The sequence below is a fragment of the Lepisosteus oculatus genome, chromosome 18, assembly GCF_040954835.1.
Source record: "Lepisosteus oculatus isolate fLepOcu1 chromosome 18, fLepOcu1.hap2, whole genome shotgun sequence".
NCBI lineage: Eukaryota > Metazoa > Chordata > Actinopteri > Semionotiformes > Lepisosteidae > Lepisosteus > Lepisosteus oculatus.
In genome coordinates, this window is record NC_090713.1 from 21795256 (window position 1) to 21818548 (window position 23293).

General features: G+C 52.4%; 1 protein-coding gene across 1 annotated transcript in view; it reads left to right on the plus strand.

The window, feature by feature from the left end:
* The window catches only part of slc8a4a (solute carrier family 8 member 4a), a 43034-nt gene that overhangs the window by 12857 nt on the left and 6884 nt on the right, over positions 1-23293 (plus strand). Inside the window, exons 3-5 of the mRNA XM_069180229.1 lie at positions 21797-21903; positions 22076-22200; positions 23122-23221. Coding sequence (XP_069036330.1) covers positions 21797-21903; positions 22076-22200; positions 23122-23221 — 332 coding nt within the window. The remainder of the gene's footprint in view (positions 1-21796; positions 21904-22075; positions 22201-23121; positions 23222-23293) is intronic.

The window sequence follows — 23293 nt, forward strand, 5'->3', positions numbered from 1 at the left end:
GAAAAAAGAGCCGAATTGGATGTTTCCTCAGATGGCTCAGGCTAATTAGTATTCTTCCCCGCGACGGACAGACGGATTCCCCGCTGCCCGTGCTGCACCTGCGCCGTGGACAGGTGAACGGTTTCAGCCTGTCGGCGGTCCGGTCTTGTGACCGGAGCCGCGCAGGAGGAGGCGGCGGCAGGCGGCCGGGCCGGTATTGTGGCTGCGGGCCGTGGGTGAGAGGCAGGACCCTTGGAGAGGGTGTCTGGCCCTCCTCCCTGCTGCACATGTCCGGCACTTCAAAGTGCAAAAGCCGCTGCAGGAGGTTTTTCACTGACTGGTAAGGGCGATGGTCAACACCAAGGTCAACACCCTCGCCAACCCCCCGTTTAACAGTGTTATCACTCCGGCTCCCAGTGCGCAGCAGTCTGATCCGCTCCAGGTGTGACAGTGCTGTCAGTCAGACTCCCAGTGCACAGCAGTCTGATCCGCTCCAGGTGTGACAGTGCTGTCAGTCAGACTCCCAGTGCGCAGCAGTCTGATCCACTCCAGGTGTGACAGTGCTGATAGTCAGACTCCCAGTGCACAGCACACATGTGTGGACTGTACGGATAAAGATGGGGAGATATACCCCCTCCACACACCTGTCCCTGGCAGGGAGAGCTCTGGGCTCACAGTGGGAGGCGTGCCCGACAGTGCCGTGGTGCCGGCTGTCTCCGATCCTGCTGTGCGCTGAGCTGGCATGCGGGCACGCTGAATAATCTCCTTGCCTGCGCTGTCAAGTCGGAAACCCACGCAGGCTGTAATCCCTAATCCCTGACTGCGTCTCCGCTGCGGAACAGCGCAGCTTCTTCCTCCTGAGCAAGCCCCTCGCTGGTGGGAGCGTTCCCGCCCCGCGGACACGTTAAACTCGGCACGGCCTGACTGCGCTTGACAGCCTCAGCCACACTGGGGCATCGCGTTGGAGGCACCCGCCACTCTTTGTGTAAAGAGCAGGGTTTTTTTCTTTTCTTTCTGCCCCTCCCCCCGGCCTTCAGTCCCCAAGGTGCTCCCCGTGAACTTCCGCCTGTGTGGCACTGCTGAGTCGTTTTTGCAAGAGGGGGCGCTCACAAGGCGGGGAGTCCCCCTGTGCCGCGCTGGGCCGCAGTGGAAGCCAGTGGGAGCGTTTGCCTCTGGGATTGGTGAAGGTTGTCTGAGTGAATACCTCACTGAGGGCGGAGGAGGCAGATGCTCCAGCCGCTGCTGTGGTCGGGGGAATTTTATCTGGATCAGGGGGAAAAGACACACACGTTGCACCAGAAAAAAAAGATTTACAGTGGGGAGCTCTGATTCCTCCATATCTAGGAGCGTTTATCTTCATCTGACGTTTGGACATCTGTGACAAGTCATTTCTGTCTTTCCCGCGCTCGCTGGTTTCCAGTGTGGAGTGATTTTCAGGCTTCCAGTCCTGTGAGCGGGTGTGTGTGTGTGTGTGCGCTCGTGCGTGCGTGGGAGTTCTTGTGCGTGTGTGTGTGTGAGTTAGTGCTTGAGCACATGTGCTCTTGTAACTGTGTGTGAGTGGGTGGCATGTGTGTGTCAGTGCTTGTGATTGTATGTGCGTGCTCGTACGTGCGATTGTGTGAGTGCTCGCGCGTCTGTGTGAGTGCGTGTGTTCATGCATGCGTGTGCGTGTGGGTGCTCATGATGCATCTGTGTATGAGTGTGTGTGTGTGCTCATATGTGTGTATTTATGAGTGGTCATGCGTCTGTGTGTGGTGTTTGTGTGTCTCTGCATGTGTGTGTGAGTGTGTGTGTTCATGCTTGTGTCTATGAGTGTGTGTATGCGCATGCGTGCGTGTGAGTGTGTGCTCGTACATGCGTGTGAGTGTTGTGGAGTCAGAACAGACAGCAGGTCTCCCTATGTTAGAACGTCGGGGTGGCAGGATTTCTAATTTCACACTTGCCTGAGCAACTGGAGCAGTGAATTAAAACAGCTGAGGAGTAATATCTGCACACCGCAACCCCCTGGACCCACCAGCTGAGTCACAGACCCGCCGGCCAGGCCCGTGTGCAGGTACCGTGGCTTTTCGTTGCAGAATCCGGGAGAGGGTGGAGGAGAGAAATGAAATATTTAACCATAATACGTCTTCCATTACTCACACTGCCCCCTCCCAGACACTGACCTGACAGCCCTGTTCGGCTGCAGCAAACAGGGCAGATCACCCTGAAACATGAACGATGCCGGGGCACCCAGAAAACAGAACTCCACCTGACTCGTACTGCTTTACTGCCCTGTACTGTGCTTTTACCCTGATCTCACTGGACTCTACTGCTCTGGACTGTGCTTTTACCCTGATCTCACTGGGCTTTACTGCACTGGACTGTGCTTTTACCCTGATCTCACTGGGCTTTACTACACTGTATTGTGCTTTTACCCTGATCTCACTGTGCTTTACTGCACTGGACTGTGCTTTTACCCTGATCTCACTGGGCTCTACTGCTCTGGACTGTGCTTTTACCCTGATCTCACTGAGCTTTACTGCGCTGTACTGTGCTTTTACCCTGATCTCACTAGGCTCTACTGCTCTGGACTGTGCTTTTACCCTGATCTCACTGGGCTTTACTGCACTGGACTGTGCTTTTACCCTGATCTCACTGGGCTTTACTACACTGTATTGTGCTTTTACCCTGATCTCACTGTGCTTTACTGCACTGGACTGTGCTTTTACCCTGATCTCACTGTGCTTTACTGCACTGGACTGTGCTTTTACCCTGATCTCACTGAGCTTTACTGCACTGGACTATGCTTTTACTCTGATCTCACTGGGCTCTACTGCGCTGGACTGTGCTTTTACCCTGATCTCACTGGGCTTTACAGAGGCTGAGGCTCCGTCTGCCTCTGTCCTGTTCGGAAAGGCCTGCAGTTCAGTGTACCACTTCGCCTGCCCTGCCCTCTCCTTCCTCGGCCCGCTGTCTTCGCCCTGTCCCGCGTAGAGGCTCCGTTCCCAAGCCCTCCCCCTCCTGGCTCTCCAGCTGCAGGGCCGTTGAGCTCGGACACGCTTCCCTGACAGCTGTGCTAGGAAAGCTGAGCTGGCTCGTGCCGCAACCACAGGGCTGGGTGAGCAGACAGCTGGAGCCGAGAGCCAAGACCGAGCGCTTTCTAATTTACTGCTTTCTATAAAGCCTGGGATTGAACAGCATCCTCTCTCTCTCTCGCACACAGCATGCAGGGGAACTCGAGCGGTATAAGGCCAGCCTTCATCATCTACACAAGAGCCATCTTTCAGAGATTTCCTTCCTACAGATTGTCAAGAAGTGCCTGTCTGGTCTCCATCTGTGAGGAGCTTAGATTGTACATACCAGTCAATAAAGATTATATCCGATAGCGAAATTCTAGCTAAAAACAGTTTTCACACGGGTTATCGGACTCCCATTGCACAACTCTCTGATCCACTCCAGTCTTTATAGAGCCAGTCGCACTCTGACTGCATTTAGATCCTTTTCAAGTTGAATCAGCTGCCGGGCTCTTCTGCAGATTGTGCTGATGATTAAGGTACTTGGCACCTTTGAGTATGAACTCCCCACCTCTCCATGCAGGTTGACTCAGAATAAAGTCACAGATCTGAAGCATGCGGTACGTGGTGCTGGCTCACATGGTAGACAAGGACCCTGTTAAATGTGGAGTGGATCAGGTGAATGTTGATTGGGAGTCTGACTACCACCCCCAATTTCTGGTTCAGTTCTTGAAGTACCCCAAAAGGCAACCAGATCACATATTCTCCTATGCTTATTTATCCCATATTGAAGATGCTTGGTGATAGAATCCCACACATCCACGTCATGGTTTAGCATTGCTCAACACTAATCTCACTGGGCTTTACTGCACTGGACTTTTACAATGATCCTTGTGCTTTTACCCTGATCTCACTGGGCTTTACTGCACTGGACTGTACTTTTACCCCGATCTCACTGGGCTTTACTGCACTGGACTGTTCTTTTACCCTCTTCCCACTGGGCTTTACTGCGCTGTACTGTGCTTTTGCCCTGATCTCACTGGGCTTTACTGCGCTGTACTGTGCTTTTACCCTGATCTCACTGGGCTTTACTGCACTGGACTGTTCTTTTACCCTCTTTCCACTGGGCTTTACTGCGCTGTACTGTACTCTTACCCTAATCTCACTGGGTTTTACTGCACTGGACTGTACTTTTTTACCCTGATCTCACTAGACAAGTGAATAATAATACAGGCTAAGCAACGAGGATCTCCCGCACACACGCACAAGAACACATTGAGTTGTACAGGAAAATTCCTTGTGGCTTTGATTGAAGTTTTTAATTACACCCTTAACATGCTGTGATACAGCTGCTGCCAGCGGTGTGCCTGGGTCATTATCGCTGGGGAGGCAGGCCTGCCCTCCTCTCCCCCCTCAGAGCTTTCAATCATTACAAACAGACCCCACACACACCTCCCTCTCGCTACTCTTCCCAAGAAGCCCAGGGGACTCAGATCGCCCTCACAAGGCAAGCTAGTCTCTAGCTGTGTGTATTGTCTGTGTGTGTGTGCTTGTACTGTATGTATTTGCATGTGTTTCTCTGTGTGTGTGCTTGTGTCCCTGTGTGTGCACTGTATGTGTGTGCATGTCTGACGTCTTTTCGCTGGTCAGCGGTGCAGGAGTGGACATCATGCTGCGGTTTGTGGCCTCCTGACCACAAAACATCCTGTTTCCTATGTGCTCAAGATTGACCCATCCAAATCCGAGAGTTTCTGCTGGGTTTCCGGGTCCCGCGCAGAGTCGCTGGGCGCTCAGACGCGCGCCCAGACCGTTCACGGCGTGGGGATCCGCGTTCAGCCCTAGAGGCGTTTCAGCATTTGGGATCTCTCTGTCCCAGCCCAAGCTGGGACCAGTGCACCGGCTGCTTCTCCCAGGCGCCCCAGTGGTGTGTAGGCAGTGTGTGTGAAGGAGAGAGACATGGTGTGTGTGTGTGTGTGTGCGTGCGTGCGTGCGTGTGTACAGGGTGTCTAACAGATTGCTTTTTTTGTCAGGGTGCCTGGCTCATTAGCTCCAGCACAGAGCTGTGTTAACAGTGCTGATTGAATTACTCTCCTGGCACTTTAGTGCTACTAAGGCCCAATTAGTACTGCCTGGCCTTGACTCACTGCGTCTCTCGCTACGCTACCCCCCCTCTCTCTCCCTCTCTCACACAGTCTCAGTGCTAGAGCAGTGTACAGCAGTCTGTCTCACACTCTCACACAGTCTCAGTGCTAGAGCAGTGTACAGCAGTCTGTCTCACACTCTCACACAGTCTCAGTGATAGAGCAGTGTACAGCAGTCTGTCTCACACTCTCACACAGTCTCAGTGATAGAGCAGTGTACAGCAGTCTGTCTCACACTCTCACACAGTCTCAGTGCTAGAGCAGTGTACAGCAGTCTGTCTCACTCTCACACAGTCTCAGTGCTAGAGCAGTGTACAGCAGTCTGTCTCACACTCTCACACAGTCTCAGTGATAGAGCAGTGTACAGCAGTCTGTCTCACACTCTCACACAGTCTCAGTGATAGAGCAGTGTACAGCAGTCTGTCTCACACTCTCACACAGTCTCAGTGCTAGAGCAGTGTACAGCAGTCTGTCTCACACTCTCACACAGTCTCAGTGATAGAGCAGTGTACAGCAGTCTGTCTCACACTCTCACACAGTCTCAGTGATAGAGCAGTGTACAGCAGTCTGTCTCACACTCTCACACAGTCTCAGTGCTAGAGCAGTGTACAGCAGTCTGTCTCACACTCTCACAGTCTCAGTGATAGAGCAGTGTACAGCAGTCTGTCTCACACTCTCACACAGTCTCAGTGCTAGAGCAGTGTACAGCAGTCTGTCTCACACTCTCACACAGTCTCAGTGCTAGAGCAGTGTACAGCAGTCTGTCTCACTCTCACACAGTCTCAGTGCTAGAGCAGTGTACAGCAGTCTGTCTCACACTCTCACACAGTCTCAGTGCTAGAGCAGTGTACAGCAGTCTGTCTCACACTCTCACAGTCTCAGTGCTAGAGCAGTGTACAGCAGTCTGTCTCACACTCTCACACAGTCTCAGTGCTAGAGCAGTGTACAGCAGTCTGTCTCACACTCTCACAGTCTCAGTGCTAGAGCAGTGTACAGCAGTCTGTCTCACACTCTCACACAGTCTCAGTGCTAGAGCAGTGTACAGCAGTCTGTCTCACACTCTCACACAGTCTCAGTGATAGAGCAGTGTACAGCAGTCTGTCTCACACTCTCACACAGTCTCAGTGATAGAGCAGTGTACAGCAGTCTGTCTCACACTCTCACACAGTCTCAGTGATAGAGCAGTGTACAGCAGTCTGTCTCACACTCTCACACAGTCTCAGTGATAGAGCAGTGTACAGCAGTCTGTCTCACACTCTCACACAGTCTCAGTGCTAGAGCAGTGTACAGCAGTCTGTCTCACACTCTCACACAGTCTCAGTGCTAGAGCAGTGTACAGCAGTCTGTCTCACACTCTCACACAGTCTCAGTGCTAGAGCAGTGTACAGCAGTCTGTCTCACACTCTCACAGTCTCAGTGCTAGAGCAGTGTATAGCAGTCTGTCTCACACTCTCACACAGTCTCAGTGCTAGAGCAGTGTACAGCAGTCTGTCTCACACTCTCACACAGTCTCAGTGCTAGAGCAGTGTACAGCAGTCTGTCTCACACTCTCACACAGTCTCAGTGATAGAGCAGTGTACAGCAGTCTGTCTCACACTCTCACACAGTCTCAGTGATAGAGCAGTGTACAGCAGTCTGTCTCACACTCTCACACAGTCTCAGTGATAGAGCAGTGTACAGCAGTCTGTCTCACACTCTCACACAGTCTCAGTGCTAGAGCAGTGTACAGCAGTCTCTCACACTCTCACAGTCTCAGTGCTAGAGCAGTGTACAGCAGTCTGTCTCACACTCTCACACAGTCTCAGTGCTAGAGCAGTGTACAGCAGTCTGTCTCACACTCTCACAGTCTCAGTGCTAGAGCAGTGTACAGCAGTCTGTCTCACACTCTCACAGTCTCAGTGCTAGAGCAGTGTACAGCAGTCTGTCTCACACTCACACAGTCTCAGTGCTAGAGCAGTGTACAGCAGTCTGTCTCACACTCTCACACAGTCTCAGTGATAGAGCAGTGTACAGCAGTCTGTCTCACACTCTCACACAGTCTCAGTGATAGAGCAGTGTACAGCAGTCTGTCTCACACTCTCACACAGTCTCAGTGATAGAGCAGTGTACAGCAGTCTGTCTCACACTCTCACACAGTCTCAGTGATAGAGCAGTGTACAGCAGTCTGTCTCACACTCTCACACAGTCTCAGTGCTAGAGCAGTGTACAGCAGTCTGTCTCACACTCTCACAGTCTCAGTGCTAGAGCAGTGTACAGCAGTCTGTCTCACACTCTCACACAGTCTCAGTGATAGAGCAGTGTACAGCAGTCTGTCTCACACTCTCACACAGTCTCAGTGATAGAGCAGTGTACAGCAGTCTGTCTCACACTCTCACACAGTCTCAGTGCTAGAGCAGTGTACAGCAGTCTGTCTCACACTCTCACACAGTCTCAGTGATAGAGCAGTGTACAGCAGTCTGTCTCACACTCACAGTCTCAGTGCTAGAGCAGTGTACAGCAGTCTGTCTCACACTCTCACACAGTCTCAGTGATAGAGCAGTGTACAGCAGTCTGTCTCACACTCTCACAGTCTCAGTGCTAGAGCAGTGTACAGGAGTCTGTCTCACACTCTCACACAGTCTCAGTGCTAGAGCAGTGTACAGCAGTCTGTCTCACACTCTCACACAGTCTCAGTGCTAGAGCAGTGTACAGCAGTCTGTCTCACACTCTCACACAGTCTCAGTGATAGAGCAGTGTACAGCAGTCTGTCTCACACTCTCACACAGTCTCAGTGCTAGAGCAGTGTACAGCAGTCTGTCTCACACTCTCACACAGTCTCAGTGATAGAGCAGTGTACAGCAGTCTGTCTCACACAGTCTCAGACCAGTGCACTGTGACATCCTGATACCAGGTTACCTGCTGATACCAGCTGCTGCTGACTGCACCAATCAACAGAAAAGGTGCAGTGCCACAATCGAACACACAACACCACCTGCACTGGGCGCCTCCAGAGTGGCGTCCCAAGCTGTAACGGCTTTTAACGAGCTGACCTGGCAGGTCAGTGAGAGGAGTGCAGTCCCTCTGTCCCTTCGTGTGTACGTATATCTGTCTCTCCCAGGGCATGCTGATCAGGGCAGATGTCTAACTGGGAGCTCGGCTTGGGCGACGCAAGTCGTTTCTCCGAGGTGTAAACGGGTCCGCGTGTCTCCAGGATCACAGAGAGACACACGGAAGATACCAAGCACCAAGCCCTTGCGCGCACACACACAATTAAGCAACCACCGAACCTACCAGTTTCCTGCAGGGCAACAGCGAATCACAGGCGTGTGTTAACTTCTAATTATATATATATACACGGCGCTGTGACACACTCTCTGCCGCACTTTCCTTTAACTAGAGTGCTAATTGCCAAACAAAGACGGCAAAGCGTTTGAACAAGTGTAAAAAGAAAAAACGGAAGGTGATGAGCAAAAGAGCTTCTCTCCGTTTGGTGGCTGAGAATCTGACTGATCTGATAAACCCGTCCGTCTGTTTCTTCAAGGAGCAGGTCGGTCTGTTGTTGGTTTGAGCTGTGCTGTGGTTGGAGTATTAGGTGATCTAAAGGCAAAATGTGTTTGTAACTGAAAAATATCTATATATCTTTGATTTGGTTTGGTGATCCGGTTGATTTATGCAGGTAAAAGCACAGTACAGTGCAGTGAAGCCCAGTGAGATCAGGGTAAAAGCACAGTACAGCGCAGTAGAGCCCAGTGAGATCAGGGTAAAAGCACAGTCCAGTGCAGTAAAGCCCAGTGAGATCAGGGTGAAAGCACAGTAAAGCCCAGTGAGTTCAGGGTGAAAGCACAGTCCAGTGCAGTAAAGCCCAGTGAGATCAGGGTAAAAGCACAGTCCAGCGCAGTAAAGCCCAGAGAGATCAGGGTAAAAGAACAGTCCAGTGCAGTAAAGCCCAGCGAGGTCAGGGTAAAAGCACAGTACAGCACAGTAAAGCCCAGCAAGATCTGGGTAAAAGCACAGTCCAGCGCAGTAAAGCCCAGTGAGATCAGGGTAAAAGCACAGTACAGCGCAGTAAAGCCCAGTGAGATGAGGGTAAAAGCACAGCACAGTGCAGTAAGATCAGGGTAAAAGCACAGTCCAGCGCAGTAGAGCCCAGTGAGATCAGTGTTAAGCAGTATAAAAATGAAACGGCATAGATCTGTCTGCTTTCTTTTTAAACGCGATGCCTGTGTGACCTTTTGACCTCTCTCTTACCCTGACCTCAAGGACCTTTGCTCTGGTCCAGGCTGGTGTCAGAGCGTTTGTGTTAATGCGGGCATTGCCTCTAACGAGACTTTAATAAGTTTGCATTGCCTTGTTTAACGAAATCATTCACCCCCACTCCCCCTCCCTTCCGTCAAGAGGTAAGAGATTTCCTCTGGATCATGTGCTGTGCAGATGCTTGTGTTTCTTCATGAGCTGGTTGCCTGTGGTAATTAGCTAGTGATCGTTATCATAATTATTGTTATTGCCGCAGGTCTAAACCTTGATGTGGACCCTTTAGATCTGACTCTCTGTCCTTGCCTTGCTGTTTGCAATGCGTTCCGGGTTTTTCTGCCTGAGCTGCGAAGTCCTCTGCATTTTTGTAGGCGTTTCTAGTTTTTTTTTTTATTTTGAAACTGTGCTTCTAGTATGGAAGCGGAAGGCGGTATTAATCTGGAGCTCCCAAATGGCTCGCACCTCACAGGGTGCGACGTTGTCACATTGTCAACATTGTTTATTCCAGCCAGGACTGTGTCATTTGCAAACTGTGACTCCCTTGTACCAACCGGCCACAGCGCCGCCCCTGTGGGCACCTGTGTGTGTCTCTGAGTGTGTGTACGCTCTGCGTGTCTGTGAGTGTGTACACTCTGCGTGTCTGTGAGTGTGTGTACACTCTGCCTGTCTGTGAGTGTTTACACTCTGCGTGTCTGTGAGTGTGTACACTCTGCGTGTCTGTGAGTGTGTGTACACTCTGCGTGTCTGTGAGTGTGTGTACACTCTGCGTGTCTGTGAGTGTGTGTTCTCTCTGCGTGTCTGTGAGTGTGTGTTCTCTCTGTGTGTCTGTGAGTGTGTGTTCTCTCTGTACCTGTCTGTGAGTGTGTGTACTCTCTGTGTGTGTCTGTGATGTGTGTTCTCTCTGTGTGTGTCTGTGATGTGTGTACTCTCTGTGTGTGTCTGTGAGTGTGTGTTCTCTCTGTGTGTCTGTGAGTGTGTGTACTCTCTGTGTGTGTCTGTGAGTGTGTGTACTCTCTGTGTGTGAGTGTGTGTACTCTGTGTGTCTGTGAGTGTGTGTTCTCTCTGTGTGTCTGTGAGTGTGTGTTCTCTCTGTACCTGTCTGTGAGTGTGTGTACACTCTGCGTGTCTGTGAGTGTGTTCTCTCTGCGTGTCTGTGAGTGTGTGTACTCTCTGTGCCTGTCTGTGAGTGTGTGTACTCTCTGTGTGTCTGTGAGTGTGTGTTCTCTCTACGTGTCTGTGAGTGTGTGTTCTCTCTGTGCCTGTCTGTGAGTGTGTGTACTCTCTGTGTGTCTGTGAGTGTGTGTACTCTCTGTGTGTGTCTGTGAGTGTGTGTACTCTCTGTGTGTCTGTGAGTGTGTTTACTCTGAGAGTGTGTGTGAGAGCTGTGGTCAGAGCTGGGTGGAGCTGTGTCTCTCCAGCTGTGCTGATGACTGGGCCCGGCGGTGGGACAGGCAGTCAGTTCTAAATTACAGCCCTGCACACTCTGTTACTCTGTTCTGTATTTAGCAGCGGAGCCTCAGAGATCACAGGGTCCAGCCTGCTGTCCCTGTGCTCATTCATTCAAGGGCTGAACCACCTTTTCCCACTGCTCTGCGCTCAGTGCCTTAGTGGCTCAGGGGATCCGCGGTGATGAGACACCCCTCCCTCCTGGAGTCTGCAACTGTCCGCGGGGGGGCGTGGGCGCCCCGTCTTTAAATAAGCCGGGAGAGGCTGTCCTCGCCCCCACCGACACGCGCGCCCAGATCCTGGGCAGGCGGGTCCCCGTTTAGAATCCCAATCCCGGGTTAAAAATAAGCAGGAGGCGTGGAGCGCCGCCATCGCTGTGGCTGCCTGGAATTTGGCGGAGTTGACCCAGAACACGCAATACCGCTCTGTCAGGCAGACTTCCACCACGGGGCTAAAAATAGCCGCTGCTCTTCTGTAGGAGTAACGAGAACCCCCCCCCCCCAACGCTCGTCAGCCGTCTGTAGAGTTCAGAGCAGTGCTGGGAGGAAACTGCAGGAAGAAGTGTGACAAGCTGTCGCTCCCCGACTCCTCTCGGCCTTGCTCCTGCGCAGTCTGCAGCCTCGAAAATCCAGCCCCAGGAGGCCAGCAGGAAGTCCGGGACACCGGTCGAACCTTCCCTCCCGGGTTTTCAGGTCCTGGACGGAGCCGGACCTCGTGTATCCCGGCCTCTGGGACCTGGGCAACACCTCTCTTCGGGCCTGGCAGGGGGAGGGCTCCGGGGGTTTCTAGCTACTGCCCCTTAAACTGGGGTGCCTTCTTAAAAAAACTAAACTCGAGGAGGCCGTGAAGGAAACGTTGCGAGCACTAGTTAAGTTGATAGTGAGGCTTGATCTGGAGAGAAGCCGCGTCGGAGGCCAGTGGGACCCCCCTCTTCTGAAGCTTCGATCCTGCCTTGGCGCTGCCGGCGCGTGAGGGCGTGTGGAGGGGTGAGCGGTGTGTTTGATTTATTTATCCGAGTCCTGCTGGAGCCGGGGAAAGTGGGTCGACTCTCCAGCTCTCGTGCGGATCTCGTTTTTCCCCCCTCTCGCTGGCGTTTTAGAAAAGTCTCCTAGCAACCACCACCAGGGAAAATGCGGAGCGAGCCGCAGCAGAGAGAGAGTGTGTGTGTGTGCACGCACACGCCCCTCCGCCTCGCTCTGCACCTGTAACACCTAGAGCACTCTTCAGTTTCAACAGCCTGCCCCACCAATTACCAGCACCGTGGACCAAGGGAAAAACACATTTTGAAGTCTTTCCAATCGCCCCAGAGGGTGACTGCCACCCTCTGCCAATCCCCGATCACTTCCTGTCGTCCTGCGCACAGTTCGTCTGCCCATCTCTCTGGCATCTCCTCCTCCTCCCCGTTCAACCTTCAGAACAGTCACCTCACTATGGCAGGCTCACCCTAGATTAGCCATGCTCCTCACTTAGGCTCATGTATGCCCCCTGTCTGAGTCCTGTGTGTGTGTGGGGGCCCCAATTTCACTGCACCCCAGGGCTCAGTGTCCCCTCTCTCCGTCCAGTGGTAGGTGACCCCCAGGGTCCTGTGTGTGTGTGGGGGCCCCAATCTCACTGCACCCCAGGGCTCAGTGTCCCCTCTCTCCGTCCAGTGGTAGGTGACCCCCAGGGTCCTGTGTGTGTGTGGGTGCCCCAATCTCACTGCACCCCAGGGCTCAGTGTCCCCTCTCTCCGTCCAGTGGTAGGTGACCCCCAGGGTCCTGTGTGTGTGGACACCCCAGACTCCCTGCGCCCCAGAGCTCAGTGTTCACGAAGTGGCTGTTTGAATAGACCTGCTGACTGTATGAGCTATATATAAATCTCAGGAGGCTGAGGAGTGCAGAGGTATATTATTAAAGGGGAGCTTGGTGTTGGCAGGGCAGCGCAGTTTTAAAATTAATTACACTATTCGTCTTTCAGCAGAGTCTGCTCTTGATAATTAAGACAGGGGGGCTGGGGAGCGAGGAAGATACAGATCTTCTGCACTCCGAACTGTAACAAATGAAGGAAGGAGCTTTTTTAATTAAATCTTTTTTTTTTTAAAGAAAGAAAGCTCTTAATTGCGGAGCTCCTAGAGATGTCCTGGGCTGTGCAAGTGTGCGATAGGTAAACTGATTGTGGTTAGGAAGTCGTTACATCTCCTGAAATCTGTGTGGGATTTTCTTCTGAATCTCTGAGGAAAAAAGTGGTTTTTTTGTGTGTAAATTTAGGAGCAGTGCTGTCTCAGAACCAGAATGGACCCAAACCTAGCTGTACTGTCCTGTTTTCCAGCACTGTGTCCCCGAGCATCTGTGTCAGGCCCTGCCTGCGGCAGGAACCTTTCAGAATCATTTTGCTGCTTTGGGGTGCATCAGAATTCCTGTCCTCTCTTTCACTGTCTTCTTTCACTCCATCCCTCTCTCCCTTCATCTCCCCAACTCCACTTTTCCCCTCTCTCTGCCTTCCCTCTTCCTGCCTCCTCTCTCTCTCCTTCCCTCTTCCTGTATCCTCTCTCTCTCCTTCTTTCTACCTGTCTCCTCCATCCCTCTCTCCCTTCATCTCCCCAACTCCACTTTTCCTCTCCCTCTGCCTTCCCTCTTCCTGCCTCCTCTCTCTCTCCTTCCCTCTTCCTGTATCCTCTCTCTCTCCTTCTTTCTACCCGTCTCCTCCATCCCTCTCTCCCTTCATCTCCCCAACTCCTCTTTTCCCCTCCCTCTGCCTTCCCTCTCCCTCCTTCTTTCTACCTCTATCCTCTCTCCCTCCATCTCTGCTTCTCATCCTTCTCTCCCTCCTTCTACCTGTCTTCTCCCTCTCTCCCCGCTCTGTCCCTCTCTTCCGTCTCTCCCATCCCTGTCTCTCTCGTTGTGTGGCAGTGGTGTTGGCAGGCACCGGGAGCCGGGCAGACGCGCAGCGACAGGGTGCCCTTTGCCAGCAATGCCAGGTGCTGGCGCTGGTCCCTCTCTGCCTTCTGTGTCGGTGTGAGTGAGCGGGCCTGTGGGCGCCCTCTTCTCAGCTTGGCACAGCAACGGGGGCAGACGCACACGCAGCCGCTGAGAGGGAGAGCGGGAGACAGCCACGTGGGCACTTGAAAGGGCAGGCAGGCCACAGCCTCAGTGCGGATTTCACCCTGCACAGCAGGCATCACTGCCAAGGCCACAGACAGGCTGGCACACACAAAGGAAAAGTCCTCTCCCAGACCTGTGATCTCTGGAGTGTAGAGGCACAGCGTGACCCAGACTGGACCGGCGGGCTCTGGACTGTAGGGGCACAGCGTGACCCAGACTGGACCGGCGGGCTCTGGACTGTAGGGGTACAGCGTGACCCAGACTGGACCGGCGGGCTCTGGACTGTAGGGGTACAGTGTGACCCAGACTGGACCGGCGAGCTCTGGACTGTAGGGGTACAGCGTGACCCAGACTGGACCGGCGGGCTCTGGACTGTGTGACCCAGACTGGACCGGTGGGCTCTGGACTGTAGGGGTACAGCGTGACCCAGACTGGACCGGCGGGCTCTGGACTGTAGGGGTACAGTGTGACCCACACTGGACCGGCGGTCTCTGGACTGTAGGGGTACAGTGTTTCCCAGACTGGACCGGCATCACTGAACTCTAGGGTTACAAGAAAATACAGTTTCTCGTTATTTTTATGTATATTTATTTAAACGCACCAAGGAGGTTTAAACTCTCTCTTCTAAAAAAGGTCTAGCTTCTGGTCCCATACTGTTTGGTGGCTCTGTGGTGAGTCTGAGCACAGTGCAGCTTCTTCATCCTTTATAAAGCTCTGTGCTTTCACTAAATGTTCCAATCAGTTTGAGCGCTGCTGAACTGCTACTGTGCTGAGAGGTTTAATGCAGTTTCACTGTAATGGCTCACATTAGCACTGACCTTTGAAATAGACACTGTGAGCAGCATTACGATACCTTAACTGTCTCAAATGTTACTGCTTTACTGACAGCCTCATTGTTTCACATAGTGATACAAACTCACACACTGACACACTGCTGTGCAGACTGTACTATAGACGCTGTTAGAGTGACTGCTGTCCCTCTCCTCTCACACTGCCCCTGAATTCACACACTGACACACTCCTGACTGGACTGGAGACACTGCTGTCCCTCTCCTCTCACACTGCCCCTGAATTCACACACTGACACACTCCTGACTGGACTGGAGACACTGCTGTCCCTCTCCTCTCACACTGCCCCTGAATTCACACACTGACACACTCCTGACTTGACTGGAGACACTGCTGTCCCTCTCCTCTCACACTGCCCCTGGATTCACACACTGACACACTCCTGACTGGACTGGAGACACTGCCTCTCCTCTCACACTCACTCAGAGTCTACTGGCATCACTGGGCTTTACTGTACTGTACAATGCTTTTTCCATGATTTCAGTTGGCTCTCTCTCTCACTCTCCTCTCCCTTCCTTGCCTCACCCAGCGTATCATAAAGAATATTTATCTCCATATTTCCATATTTAAACATTCTTTGAACCAGTTCCTCTCTTCCCGATCTACCCCTCTCTTGCTGGAGGCCTTGGCTGCTGTTCTCGAACGTACAGTGGCTCTACCTGTTGCCATGCCAACGCCGGATTACTACTCCTCATTATTGCTACTCACTGCATAGAGACTCCTCTGAATACATACACACGCACGCGCGCGCACACACACACACTGACTGACACGAACAGATTGAGGATTTCTATTTCATTTAGGTCTATGTATTTGTGAGCTTTAATCCTAAAGCTGTTTATTTATATCCACTGTTTGCTACGTTCCCCCCCCCCTCTTTATTCCCCTTCTCTCCCTCTCTCCTCTCTCCTCTCTTTCTGCTCCCTCTGTAATCTCCATTCTCTGTCCAGCTTTCCCCGATTTTCCAAAACTAGTGCTGAGATATTTGCATTCCTCTCTGACAGTGTGACTACTGGATGTTGAGAAACTCTGGGGGTTCTGTGGATTTATAGTTGAGTTTGAATGAGTGTGTGATACACTGTGCTGCACTGTTCTGCAGTCTGAGGGTGATATTGTAGTGAGCACACTGGTGTGTGATACACTGTGATGTACTGTTCTGCAGTCTGGGGATGATACTGTAGTGAGCACACTGGTGTGTGATACACTGTGCTGCACTGTTCTGCAGTCTGAGGGTGATACTGTAGTGAGCACACTGGTGTGTGATACACTGTGTTGCACTGTTCTGCAGTCTGGGGGTGATACTGTAGTGAGCACACTGGTGTGTGATACACTGCACTGTTCGCAGTCTGGGGATGATACTGTAGTGAGCACACTGGTGTGTGATACACTGTGTTGCACTGTTCTGCAGTCTGGGGGTGATACTGTAGTGAGCACACTGGTGTGTGATACACTGCTGCACTGTTCTGCAGTCTGGGGGTGATACTGTAGTGAGCACACTGGTGTGTGATACACTGCTGCACTGTTCTGCAGTCTGGGGGTGATACTGTAGTGAGCACACTGGTGTGTGATACACTGTGCTGCACTGTTCTGCAGTCTGGGGGTGATACTGTAGTGAGCACACTGGTGTGTGATACGCTGTGCTGCACTGTTCTGCAGTCTGGGGGTGATACTGTAGTGAGCACACTGGTGTGTGATACACTGTGATGTACTGTTCTGCAGTCTGGGGGTGATACTGTAGTGAGCACACTGGTGTGTGATACACTGTGCTGCACTGTTCTGCAGTCTGGGGGGGTGATACTGTAGTGAGCACACTGGTGTGTGATACGCTGTGCTGCACTATTCTGCAGTCTGGGGGTGATACTGTAGTGAGCACACTGGTGTGTGATACACTGTGATGTACTGTTCTGCAGTCTGGGGGTGATATTGTAGTGAGCACACTGGTGTGTGATACACTGTGTTGCACTGTTCTGCAGTCTGGGGGTGATACTGTAGTGAGCACACTGGTGTGTGTCACACTGCACTGTTCTGCAGTCTGGGGATGATACTGTAGTGAGCACACTGGTGTGTGATACGCTGTGCTGCACTGTTCTGCAGTCTGGGGGTGATACTGTAGTGAGCACGCTGGGGTGTGATACACTGTGCTGCACTGTTCTGCAGTCTGGGGGTGATACTGTAGTGAGCACGCTGGTGTGTGATACACTGTGCTGCACTGTTCTGCAGTCTGGGGGTGATACTGTAGTGAGCACACTGGTGTGTGATACACTGTGCTGCACTGTTCACTTGGTCTCTCCTGACAGCCTCTCTCTCTCTTTTTCGGTCTCCCTCTAAGGCTCCTTCCTGTACCTCTCCCCCCATCTATCGCTATCCCAGACTCCATACTGTTCTTCCCCTGTCTCTCTGGGGCTGCTCGGCAGACGCACTTCCAACAGGCTGTATTTATGGGCCTGGAAGAGGGCTCAGTGAGCACAGCCCCTCCACAGAGAGCAACAGAGGGGGTGATAAACTGGGTTTCATAAAGCCTCCAAACAAAGCTGCACAGAGCATCGGCTGTGGATTTAAAGGCAATTGGCTTTTATTACACCCTGGGGAAAGAGAGAGGGAGGGGGGAGAGGGGAGCGAAGGAGATGGAGATTGAGCAGAGTGGAAATGGGGAGGAGGGGAGGAGAAGAGAGAGAAAGATGGAGAGGGGGGAGAGTGGAGGAAATGCAGAAAGAGCAGGGGGGGGAGAGAGATGGGGGGGAAAGGAGGTGGGAGAGAGAGGGGTGAGCAGAGGGAGAGAGGAGCAGAGGGAGAAAGGAGGAGAGAGGGAGAGTGCAGGAGATAGAGAGGAAGAGAGGGGAGCAGAGGGAGAAAGCAGAGAAGGAAAGTGCAGGAGATGGAGAGGGAGAAAGGAGGAGAGAGGGTGAGAGTGCAGGAGATGGAGAGAGAAAGGAGGGGAGGGGAGCAGAGGGAGAAAGGAGGAGAGAGAGAGTGCAGGAGATGGAGAGGGGAGCAGAGGGAGAAAGGAGGAGAGAGAGTGCAGGAGATGGAGAGGGAGAAAGGAGGAAAGGGGTTGCAGGAGATGGAGAGGGAGAAAGGAGGAGAGAGAGAGTGCAGGAGATGGAGAGGGAGAAAGGAGGAAAGGGGTTGCAGGAGATGGAGAGGGAGAAAGGAGGAGAGAGAGAGAGTGCAGGAGATGGAGAGGGGAGCAGAGGGAGAAAGGAGGAGAGAGAGTACAGGAGATGGAGAGGGAGAGAGAGTGCAGGAGATGGAGAGTGCAGGAGATGGAGAGTGCAGGAGATGGAGAGAGGAGCAGAGGGAGAAAGGAGGAGAGAGAGAGTGCAGGAGATGGAGAGGGAGAAAGGAGCAGAGAGGGAGAGAGATGCAGGGGGAGATGGGGAAAGTGTGTGCGTATGCTCTGCACTGAGCAGTTGTGTTATGAACTGAGGCCCTTTGCTCAGCAGGTTATTAATGCAGCTGGGAGAAACACACCCTGTCGCTCGTAAAAGAAATGGGATCAATAAATGGTCTTTTATTTGTTTGGTTGCTTTTTCACTCAAAATTGTTTTGTTTTTTTTGAAGGAAAAGCTTTCTGAATTGAGGTTCCTAATCCAGGCGTGCGCAGACTCTCGGTGTTTCAGGCGTGCCGTCTGACACAGCGGCAGGGTCTCTGAGTGCGAGCAGACCCTGCTGGCTGGCTGGGCAGAAGCAGATGAAGAATAAGGTCTCGATGTGTCACGATACCTAGAGCTGCGGCTGCTTCTTTGGCCTGGTGCTTTTTGTTGAGTTAATCCCATAACAGTTCAGTAAGCGAGTGTGCGCGACAGTGTGTGTGTGCATTAGTGTGTGTGTGTGTCTGGGTGCGTGTGAGTGACAGGAGTATGTGGGTCTGGGTGTGTATGTGTGTGACAGGAGTATGTGGGTCTGGGTGTGTGTGAGTGACGTGTGTGTGTCTTGAGTGTGTTTGAATGACAGGAGTGCGTGTGTAAGTGTGTGAGACAGTGCGCACGAGTGTAGTGACCAGTGTCGGACGTTGTCGGCAGCAGTGACCCAGAGTCCGGTCAGCAAGAGGTGACCGTCAGTCACGGGTGACAGGAGAGTTCGGGGCCTGCCGGAGGGGGACGAAGGAGGAGGAAGAGGAGACTGGAACAGGCCAGGGGTTGGAGCTACACAAACCTGCAGCCACAGCCTGATTACACTTCTGGACTGGGCTCAAGAGTAATTGAAAAGCAAATTAAATAAAATGCCATAAATCAGAAGGAAACACCGTTGAGGCAATAAAGCAGATTAAAAGAGGGGGAAGGGGGTGCCAAATGCATTTGGAAATTAATTAATGGATCAGTGTTAGGAGTGTGGATGCACCTACCCCAGCTGTACTGAACACAGTGGGTGCAATACTGGCTCTCTGCTGTCTTTAGTCTGAGGCCTAGAGGGTTGCAGGTTTGAGTCCATCCCTGCTGTATTTCTAGAGGATTGACTTGTGACTTTAACCTTTGTAAAGCTGTGGCGCCCCCTAAAGACCGCGTCATGTACTATCAACTCCCATAACCATGGCCTGTGTGATCACGATTGAGCGTGCGCGTGTGGTTGTGCTCATGCACGAATGTGTGTGTGTGTGAGTGTGTGCGCGCAAGCGGGCTTTGCCTCCAAAGTGGCTTGTGCCGGAAGCACCGCGCTGGTAAATGTTTCATGAGCCCCAGGCAGGCAAGATGAATCCTGCCGTCAACACTCCCGTTAAGGGTCTCCATGAATAATAATGCCTGGGCCCTCCCCTCCTCTCCTTCTCCTCCACGAGGCGCACACAGCGGCAGAGCTTAATGCGCTGAGTAGAGTCACCCTGACAGCTTCTGTATCGTCTGTCCTGCTGGGGCAGGGGTTTCTATGCAGGGCTCGTTTTCAGACTCCGCAGGGCTTGCGGGCGGTACCGATGCGCTCTCTCGGATTCCTGTTACAGTACGTAGGGTGGAGGACTTACTCTGGCGCGCCACTAGGCGGCGCTGCATTAGCGATCGTCATCACACGCCTTCACAACTAGGGGCCCTTCTTCGGTGTGGCTTGAATTCGGGGCGTGAGTTGTTTCCCTCTCGGTGTTTGTAGACTCCTTTTGTAATGTTCCCGTCCGCCCTTGGTTTCAGTGAGTGATTCTGGTTGATAAGTCCTGGTTCTGTTATTTTCTTTCGACGGATGGTGTTTAGTCTTAGAGAGGCGCAGTAATGGAGGGTTATCTAGTGCCGTGGAGCTGTGTACAAGTTACCTACGTGTCGGCAGCAGCTGGTTTTATTCTGTTTTGCGATGTACAGTATGTTAGGATGTTCTTTATGATGCACACGCTTTCAGACTAAAGCAATTCTAATTGGAACTCAGTTTTCCCTTGTGAGGAAACGCCGGCCGTCCATCGCTTGTTGGACCTTTAAGAAACACCGGTAATAAACCCGCGTCTGTTTGACCCACACAATCTGGAGTGCTTTAAATTAAAACAGGGCACCGCCAGACTCAACAGAAGACCGCAGTGTGCAAATATCCAGATATTACAGACGTGTGATCTGCGGAGAAACGGGTGTGTTTTTGTGGTGTAAAGTATCTCTTATCGATTTGTTTTGTCTATTCGTCTGTTTTTTTTAGTGAAACCCTGGGTCAGAACTGGGACACTGCAGGGACCAGTTAACCAGGCCCTGGGTCAGAACTGGGACACTGCAGGGACCAGTTAACCAGGCCCTGGGTCAGAACTGGGACACTGCTGGGACCAGTTAAACAGGCTCTAGCATTAGTGGGGAGGACAGCCTCAGCTCTCTCACTACCAACACTGTGAAATAGCTCAGAAGGGCCTGTCTTCTACAATTCTCCCCCAGTTACAGTATCCAGACTGAACCCATCTCCTTCTTATTCCTGACTTGTCAGCCAGTTAGGACTGATGGGAATGACAGAGGTTTATAGATTATAGATGAATAGAGGTTGTGGTCTCTCTGTTGTGGTCATCCGTTAGTGTAATAAAAGGGCAGATCTCATCTGGTGTTAATCACCCCTGGAGAGGGGCAGGGGCGAGTGGAAGATCGATTAAATCTTTGATTTACGACAGGCTGGAACTACACAACGGCAAACCTCTGCTGATTAATGTTTCAGGTTTGGCTGTTCTCGCTACAAAATATGAGCTCATTGGGAATAGTGGATGGATGGATGGAGAGGAGAGGCAGATTACAACTGAGGGACTGAGAGAGGGGGAGGCAGTGTGGGCTAGTGGTGAGAGCTGAGGCACTGGGAGAGAGAGAGGGAGGCAGTGTGGGCTAGTGGTGAGAGCTGAGGCACTGGGAGAGAGAGACAGTCAATGCTAGTGGTGAGAGCTGAGGCACTGGGAGAGAGAGACAGTCAATGCTAGTGGTGAGAGCTGAGGCACTGGGAGAGAGACAGTCAATGCTAGTGGTGAGAGCTGAGGCACTGGGAGAGAGAGACAGTCAATGCTAGTGGTGAGAGCTGAGAGACTGGGGGAGGGAGAGACAGTCAATGCTAGTGGTGAGGGCAGGGGGAAAGAGGCCTGCCAGACTTGCGGTCTGGCTCTGTGTTCTGTGACATCAGCAACAGACAGAACCTGTGTTTATAGTCAATTATTGCTGAATCTTTTATGAAAGCTATCAATAATGGGGCCTGCTGGAATTGCTTGTTAGGGCCGCTAATGAGAGGGGAGGGTAATAGGCACCTGTCACTGCTGCAGCAAACCACGGATCCAGCTGCCACATGCCTAGGGCTGCAGTGGCAGAGAGCAGGCAGTAACCCCTTCAGGTGTGGGCTCTCTTGGACCATCACAAAGCCAGCCAGCGCTGCTGCAGGACCCCTCCGAATCCCCTAAACCAGCCCTGCTCACTTCTTCAGAACCCGCAGTGAGACACAGGCCACGCCGTGGCACAAGTGGAAACTATGGGAAAGTGCGCCTTTACACAAAGGCTGTTGGGGGTCTGGAGCAACTGGCCGGCCATGCTGTGGAAATGAACATCCTGGTCTCTTTCAGGAAGATGCTGGGTGAGATCTGGGGATCAATGGGCCTGAAGCTGCCGAAGGGACCCCTCGTGCGTGACCTGTCTCCTGTTCTTGTCCCCTCTCTGGGCAGGAAGGTGATCGAGGTGAAGATCATCGACGACGAAGAGTACGAGAAGAACAAGACCTTCACCATCGAGCTGGGAGAGCCGGTGTTGGTGGAAATCGGCCAGAAACATGGTGAGAATGACCGAGAGGAGCAGTGAGGGTGTTCCCGTTCCCCTCCTCCCCTCCATCTCTCCCACTCTCCCTCACTCCTCCTCCTCCTCTTCCTTTCCCTCTCTGCCTGTCTTCCACTCCTCCTTCTCATCCACCCTCCCTCTTCTGTTTCTCTTCACCCTCTTCCTTTCAGGCGACTCGAACGAGAATCGCCCTGCTGTGGGGGTCGAGGAGGAGGAGGTGGCGAAGATGGGGTGCCCCAGTTTGGGGGAGCACACCCGCCTGGAGGTCATCATCGAGGAGTCGTACGAATTCAAGGTACCCCAGTCTGCTGGGCCCAGTTACTCACAGCACTGGTCCCAGATAAAGAACTGAACAGTGTCCAACATGCTTGATGTACAACATCAAAACTGCACACTGACAGTGTAGACCACATCAACACTGCACACACACACACACTGCACTGACAGTGTAGACCACACACACACACACTGCACTGACAGTGTAGACCACACACACACACACTGCACTCACACAGTGTAGACCACACACACACACACTGCACTGACAGTGTAGACCTCATCAACACTGCACACACACACTGCACTGACACAGTGTAGACCACACACACACTGCACACACACACACACACACTGCACTGACAGTGTAGACCACATCAACACTGCACACACACACACTGCACTGACAGTGTAGACCACACACACACACACTGCACTGACACAGTGTAGACCTCATCAACACTGCACACACACACTGCACTGACACAGTGTAGACCACACACACACTGCACACACACACACTGCACTGACAGTGTAGACCACCTCAACACTGCATACACACACAGTGTAGACCTCAACACTGCATACACACACAGTGTAGACCTCATCAACACTGTACACACACAGTGTAGACCTCATCAACACTGCACACACACTGCAGACGTCAACACTGCATACACACACAGTGTAGACCTCATCAACACTGCATACACACACAGTGTAGACCTCATCAACACTGCACACACACAGTGTAGACCTCATCAACACTGCACACACACAGTGTAGACCTCATCAACACTGCACACACACTGCACTGACACAGTGTAGACCACATCCACACTGCTCACACAAACTGTAGACCACATCAACACTGCACACACACACACACAGTCTAGTAGCCATGAGCACGGTGTAATAACAGCTCCGTCCTTGTCTTCAGAGCACGGTGGATAAGCTGATTAAGAAGACGAATCTGGCTCTGGTTGTGGGCAGCAGCAGCTGGAGGGAGCAGTTCGTTAGCGCGGTGACCGTCAGCGCCGGTGAGCCCCCCCTTCACTCAGCTACAAATTAATTTCATTTGCTCTCTTCTGTGGTTCATTTGTCCATTTCAC